The sequence below is a fragment of the Notolabrus celidotus genome, chromosome 18, assembly GCF_009762535.1.
Source record: "Notolabrus celidotus isolate fNotCel1 chromosome 18, fNotCel1.pri, whole genome shotgun sequence".
Classification (NCBI taxonomy): domain Eukaryota; kingdom Metazoa; phylum Chordata; class Actinopteri; order Labriformes; family Labridae; genus Notolabrus; species Notolabrus celidotus.
Window position 1 is genome coordinate 4,626,635 of NC_048289.1, and position 7,674 is coordinate 4,634,308.

Below are 7,674 nucleotides of genomic sequence, written 5' to 3' on the forward strand. Positions count from 1 at the left end.
TGTCCAACATCAGTGCCTGAGCTCATAAACGCTCTACAGAGCGGGCACACATTCCCACAGAGACACTCCAACATCTGTTGAAAGACTTTAAGAAGAGTGGAAGCTGCTAAAGCTGCAGAAGGAGAACAACTCCCTGTTAAAGTATATGAATATAATGTCATTTCAGTCCCTGTTGGTGTAACGGTCAGGCGTCCCAATACGTACAGTGGGGCAAAAAAGTATTTAGACAGCCACTGATTTCGCAAGTTCTCCTACTTAGAAAGATGAGAGAGGTCTGTAATTTATGTTCAAACACGTGCCATTAATACAGGTAACGAGTGGAGGACAGAAGAGCTTCTTAAAGAAGAAGTTACAGGTCTGTGGGAGTCAGAAATCTTGCTTGTTTGTGGGTGACCAAATACTTATTTTCCACCATAATTTACAAATAAATTCTTTAAAAATCCTACAATGTGATTTCCTGGATTTTTTTTTCTCATTTTGTCTCTCATAGTTGAAGTGTACCTCTGATGAAAATTACAGACCTCTCTCATCTTTCTAAGTGGGAGAACTTGCAAAATCAGTGGCTGACTAAATACTTTTTTGCCCCACTGTATGTGCCCATTACACACTTTCACACTGTATGCTTTAATGCTGGAGAGAGAGTGGAAAAGACAAAGATAGATGACACAGTTAGTTTGAGGTTTTATCACTCTTTATCAAAGAGTCTGATTATCATCACATCAGGTAACTCAAGCGACCGATATCCTCCTCAGGGCATAACAAATATTTGAAGCTGCAGAGTGTGTGGAAGCAAACTTCCTTGGCACGTATTCCTATGTCAGTAGACCTGGAAACATACGTCCAGTAAAAGAAATAAAACTGGTCTACAGCCTGCAACCAGCTTTGCTTTAGACTTTTGTCTCAACTCATCGCACTTTTCACAACTCAACTTAAATGTTCTCTCACAGCCCAAGCAGCCCGGCTGGTCTCTCTCACATCGAGTCAGTGCTCAGTGCGTTCCTCAGGTGTCAGTTTTTGGAACTTTCTTCCCACCCGGCTCAGCCTCTGAGCAGGGCTGCAGAGTCTGCAGGATCTGTTCAAGCGTCCACTTCTCCTCGGGTAAGGCGTGCTCCTCCAGGGTGAACTGACCCTGCTTGGTCCGGGTCAGTTCCTTCACATGAGCGCACGATGACAGAGCTGCAGCACACAGGCATGTTAGTGTCGGGGTTAAAGGTCAGCAGAGTTTAGTTTTCTGATTGATCATGAAGTTGTCTCACCTTTTCCCAGATCGTCCACCAAGCTCCTAACGTAGAATCCACCTCCACACTCGATATCTGTGACAGAGACACATCTGCTGTAACGACTGGGTTTGATAAATGACTCAACATTAGGAGACAAGGACACAGCAGGATTACATTCATGGTGACCGCAAAGTCAGGAGTTAATACGACCACAAAGCAACTTGTACTAACCCAGAGTGAAGAGGGGGGGCTTGAACTCCTGCAGGGTGAGGTTGTACACCGTCACTGGTCTGGCTGGTTTGGCTTCAACTTTCTGACCTTTCATCAGCATGACAGACAGACGCTGGCCGTCTTGTTTCAGAGCCGAGTAGCTAAAAGGAAATGGGTCACAATATCAATTCACAGCACACTGAATCAACCTGGCTTTCTTTATTCTATGAAAAGATGTGGAGCACCGAGGACAGCTGTGTTATAAACTCCCACATCACCTGAAGGTGCTACTCACACTGCCGGCCATCCAGAGGAAGAAATGTCTGAATGTGTTTTATGACAATCATACATGACATTTATACGAGGTCAATATCACCAGATGAACCATTAGCATTGAGCTGTCTGTGTTGACATGTTCAATAGTTTTTAACCACATGCTTTTTCGAGCCTGTTAAGCTGCTTGCTAGGTTATGAAAGTAGTCCTGCAGCACTTCTGCTTCCTAAGTAGATACCGTTGGTTCTGTTTTAAAATGCTCTCTCTGCTTCATTTCATTCAATGAAATGTTAACAAGACACTGTGATAGAAAAGTAAACTGTTGATAGAAATCGTGTCAGAGCATTAGCAGCAGCTCTAAACACTGAAATTGTTCCTCGAAAAAACGAGTGTGATAACTTTTCTCTCCTCCGCACAGACCTCCGCCATTGTGTTGACAAAGATGATCGCAGTAGTCCCGCCCCTTCTTGATTCTGATAGGTCAGTGATTGAGAAATGACATTGATTGGTGTTCCAAAAGTTAAACTGTTTTCAACTGAGAGTGCTGAGATTAAAATCAGCTGACACTGAGGACATTTTTGAGTTGAGGAAGCTGAATCACATTGCGTCAGAATCAAGCGGCAAACTCCAGTCTCAAAATATGAAGCCCATGCAGAGGTGTTATAAACTGCAGTTCATTAAGCATCCACTTGAGGCTGGCTGCAGAAACACCAGAAACCACATACACACCCATTCAAAGAAGACGATCTTTACAGCAGAAATAAACATGTTTACAGCCTGGTTCAAAAAACTAGTGTAGTCTGTATAGCTCATTTCTCTATCGGCACACACTGTACGGGGGGTTACTATTTTTCACCCCCCCCAAACACGACGGTTCACAGGATAATAAGATTACGAGCTTTGCAAAAATAAGGACATGACTGACTTGACTGACAGGCGGGAACACTGTAGCTGTTAGCGAAAAGGCTCAAAGCCCGCCTCTTTACGTCACACTAGCTCGACGGAAGTTATGTTGAGTTCAGCATTTTCAATATGGCTCCCGCCAACGATTGGTTACAAAACAGCGCTTCAGAAACAGATGGGTGACGTCACAGATACTACATAATAAAAGCATAAGAGCTGTAAATAATACTTATTATTTATTCACTGATTCATAAAATGCATTCATTCCCATTCATTCTGTACATACTTCATTATTATTTTATATATTTTTTTTATTTGATACGTATTCATGTCTTATTTTATTCCTTCTTTCTATTCATATTTTAACTTTCTTACATACCTTGTATAAGAGCATACTGTATAACTATATAAGAGACTGTACTCACAGTGGAGGAACTTGCATGATGTCACCAGTGAAAGCTTTTAACTTCTCCTCAAAGTCTGACCTGGTGACGTGTTCTGTGGGCAAAGGTGCGAGAATAAAAACATCCTGTAAGAAGACGACAAACTGCACAGAGAGGCATGCACAGAGGGATCAGACTGCTGAGCCGCGAAGATGAATTTAAGTAAGAAGTGTTTACCAAAGTCTTTCTCCAGAACCACACTGCCGCTGGCATCAAGAGTATCTGTTGCTTTTCCCAGTTCCCCCACAGCAACATATTTCTGGAGAACACCGTGCATTAGAACAGAGCGTTAAAAACCACAAACTGTACACTGTGAAGTTATTTTTGGGTCACATTCTATATTTTTGACAGCTGAGGTTTCAGAAGAGAGATGTCATGCAGCAGGAAAGGTTCGAGGCCTGGAGTCAAACCTGCAACTGCTGTGCCGAAGACTACAGCCTCTGAATGTGGAGCACACTTTCACTACTGAGCTAAACCAGCTCCTCATGCAGCTGATCAAACCTGCAGATTTTCATGCTGTTCATTGTAAAAACTCATCTTAATGAGGTGCAACTGATTCATTTGGTCTAAATATCCAAATCATGCAATGATCAAGACACGTGCCGTACACATCAGAAAAAAGCATGAGCTGTCGGGTCAACGTTTGTCTCTTAAAGCTCTGCAGTATGTTCACCAGCTTGTCTTTCACCACCATATCTCAGTGTTTCACTAAATGCTGCTGCTGACGAGTTTGACGAGGAGTGTGGTGAGGAGTTTGATGAGACTCTTAACAGACTTTTTACTACTGAGAGCAAACAAACTCACCTTTGAACCAGCCAACATGGTGCTGAGCATCTTTGTGCCATTCCCAACACCAACAACTGAGAGAACCAGAGAACACGTTAGTAGCGATAAGGGAAGTATTTAAAGGTGACATATTCCGCTCTTTTTCATCAAAATAGATTGTCTAAGAGGTCCCCAAAACATGTCTTTAAAGTTTATGCTCAAAAAACACTTTGAAATCAGATTCTGGCATGCCTGAAGAACCCTCTTATTCGCCCTGCTCAGAACAGTCTGTTTTCTGTGTCTGTACCTTTAAATGAGAATGAGCTCTCTGACCACGCCCCCTCAGGAAGTGGATGTGGCCTCAGCTCTCCAGCACGTTGATCTAATGTTTACATGTTGGCTGAATATACGCGGCTGCTCACAGACCCGCGTTACTTCAACCCTCTGAATCTGATCCTGAATCTGATCCTGACGGAGAGGCGCCTGCAGCAGGACCTTTCTGAACCATTGGTCACAGATTTAGTGTTTCTTGTTGTTTTATTTGTCAGTATGTCGAACGTGTGTCTTGGTACACAGCTACAGCTACGAACATGTAGCTATGTGGCTATGCTAACTAGCACTAGCACTTCTCCATGAGAAATAAAAATCATCCACTAGATCTTCAAATCTGCAGACGTGGGGAGTAAAACCGACCTTTGTGTTCATTAAGACAGCCTACAACTAGCATGCCTCCCTCCTAAGCTCCTTGTTAGCACACGTGTGCAGGGAATGACAGACTGGATGTCGTTGTGACGTATGAAAAACACTGAAAACTGAAACGGCTCGTTTCAGCACACATTTACAGAAAGGTGGAGAAATCAGAACAGGGGCAGAATGGATTTTTTTCATTTTCGGGGGGTTTGTAGACATGCCAGGGAAACATATTTCAGGTAGAGAACCATTAAAAAGTCAGAATTTTGCATGATATGTCACCTCTAAGTCCTGCTTTCATCCCCTATTAGTGGCAATGCTCATTACACCCAACAATAAAATGTGTTAGTCAACAACAACACACAGATTTCGGGTAGATTAGTGTGACTGAGTTCATGTGATGATTTAAACCATAATGTGACCTTTGACCCCCAAAATGCAGATACAGCACTCTGCTGTTGGATAACTCTATAAGTTACAAAGTAACAACAATGTAAATACGTTTATTTATGTTCCTTGTGTTTTTTTTCTTTTGCAACAAAACTGTTCTCACCATACTTTGATAGTTTTAATGGTTTTAATGCAATAAAAACCCTCAGCAGTAGCACCAAGATCGAGACACGCAAGATGACATGTCAATAGCTACAGAGTGGCACGCCTATGTCGAGGCATATGCCGGGGCTGGTGGCCTGTCTTGGGGCAGCTGCCATCACATGGCGGTCCTCAGTGGCCTGCCAGCCGTCTAGGTGCCTCAAAAGGGAAAGGCCAGTGACTGTCATACCAGCACCATCCATGCTCCACGCCAATGATGCATATTAAAATATGAACCAGAGGTTTTGCTTCATGTCACTTACTGCTGCAATTTTATATATATATAAATATATATTTTGTTTATCAAGCACTGCTGTGATGACACATAAAATGATTACATAGAGATATCCTTGCCGATGTTACCTTTGAGCTTGTAGCAAAGCTCATGTCACTATAGCAGATGGTCTAATGTTTGTGTATTTTTTATTTTTCTCCTTTCATAATTCTAAAAACAATCCCTATTAAGGCTTACAACTAGGTCCTATATTTCTGCTGTGCATGATATGTCATTCTGAAACTAGCTGACACTAACTTTGATGCTTCTTTGACATCCTGGGAGCACATACAGTATATTTTAATTTACCGTCAGTCGTGTTTGGTGACAGAACATGGTTTGGAGACCAATTGGGAGCAGTGACTTTGACATGTGTGTTGCTTCACCAAGGCTGAACTGAGGGATTAACATTTATCTGCACATACAGAGGTTGTGTGTTTGCTGGTGATCATGAAAACAATATTAAGGCAGACTGCATAACAGAGAGTGCGGTAACGACACTTACTGGTGTCTGGCTTGTTTCTGTTTGAATTTTTGTAGACACTACAAATTTGACACAGATTTGTTCTAAATCAGAATATAATTGAAGCAGGATACTTTGTCAGATGATATAACTGATGTCACAAAGACCAACTCTAGTCTTAACTCAAGTTTGACCAAGTGTGATTTTACTGCACTTCTCCTTTGTTGGGCAAAACTGTTCAACAGGAAGTCTCTCTCATTTAATATTTTGCTAAAAAATAAGACACTGAAGATTTCTTACTTGACCTAACTAGAGTAAATAAAATACAAGTGTAGTCATGCATTGCTTCCATAGAAAGACCAAAATGGGAGGACACTCAATGATGAGTATTCAAGCACAATAAACGGACTGTGAGTTTCATCTCCAGCACAATGAAGGGGTTCATTATGTGTTAGTAACAACACAGCATGCATAAACACCACGAGGATCACCACACGTTATTTACAGGTTAATGATGCAGAGAGGACGACAACACAGGCACGTGAGGAGAAGCACCTGGAGGGCTCACCTAACACCCCGCAGGCAGAGCTGTCCAGCGTCCCTCCGTGCCCCATCTTCAGGCTCTGCTTCTTCCTCTTCCTCGGGTTGGGGTTCTTCACACCAGCCTCTGAAACACAGGTGACACAGACCCTCAGTATCAGCCTCATCAGGTGAAAACATACGTGCAGTGTCCTGCCTCCTGCCTCTGATGTTCACCTTTCAGTAAAGTTTCTTTGAGCGTGTTCAGCACATCTGCAGAGGTCGGTCCTTTCTTTTTGTAGATTGCAAACAATCCATTTACAGACTGTAGTTTAGAAAGACAGCTGGTGATTGGGGTTGCGGTGTTGCTGATATTTCCTGCCATGCTCGTTCTTCTTCTTCGGCTGAAACTTCTTCTTCCTCCTTTTAGTTTATTGGCGGGTGGTGAACTAGCTTAAGGACTCATTACCGCCACCAACTGGACTGGAGGGTAGAACAGGAAGTGGATTTCAGGCAGTAGAATTGTATTTATTTATTTTTTATTAAAAATTTCTTGCAAATGAACAAATGTAAGAAAAAAAATACATGTTTGGTTACATTCTGTATGGAATTGCCAAGGAAACAGCTGCCATGACAATAATGAACTGTACATCATTTTGAAATATTGAAATGAATGACAATGTCTTAAAGTGCATTTAAGTAGGTCTGGACTTAGTATTAGAAAAAGGAAATAAATAAAATAAGACAAACAACGAATAAAAAATGAAATAAAAACAAAAACATGTACAGGGGCAAAAAAGTTTCTTCAAAATATCATAAACTGTTTGTGCTATTTTTCTGTCCTTTTACCAACTTTAAGGACTGGAGGCAGGGCCGGCCTGTGGCATGGGCAGTATAGGCTAGGGGCGCCGGCCATCCATAGGGGGCACCGCTAAATGAGTGGGGAAGAAAATTTGAAGATAATATGAAAAGCAATATTGTTTTATCTAATTTAATTTTGGATTAAATTGCGGAATGATGCCAGTAAACATTTAAAAGCCTTTGATTCACTTTTGGTTTTCAAAAGAATGGTATGAAAAGCAGATTTTGAAGTCTTTAAGTGTTCATGGTTTACTTGTTTTTGTTTTATTTTTGTTGTTTGTTTCTTTACACTTTGGAAGCTGTTAGCTTAATTAGATAGAAAATGTAGGCTAGGCTTAAATAAGCATTTTGCTTCTGCCTTTTCAGTCATCACTTAATAAATTATTTTTGCTTTGTTGAAAGTGTCTGCACTGGGAAAATTATTGTGTTATATAATGACTGAATAATTTCTACTAACTAAT

The 7,674-nt window shown here is 41.4% G+C and overlaps 1 protein-coding gene across 1 annotated transcript; it reads right to left on the reverse strand.

Annotated features, from left to right (window-relative positions):
• Positions 1–673: 673 nt before the first annotated feature.
• Positions 674–6,911, reverse strand: trub1 (TruB pseudouridine (psi) synthase family member 1). The gene is made up of 8 exons (XM_034707769.1): positions 6,590–6,911; positions 6,402–6,500; positions 3,855–3,910; positions 3,228–3,309; positions 3,033–3,105; positions 1,452–1,591; positions 1,257–1,313; positions 674–1,176 (listed from the first exon to the last, which is right to left on the reverse strand). The coding sequence occupies exons 1-8, from the start codon at positions 6,735–6,737 to the stop codon at positions 1,001–1,003; spliced, it is 831 nt and encodes a 276-aa protein (XP_034563660.1). The 5' UTR covers positions 6,738–6,911; the 3' UTR covers positions 674–1,000.
• Between the last annotated feature and the right edge of the window lie 763 nt (positions 6,912–7,674).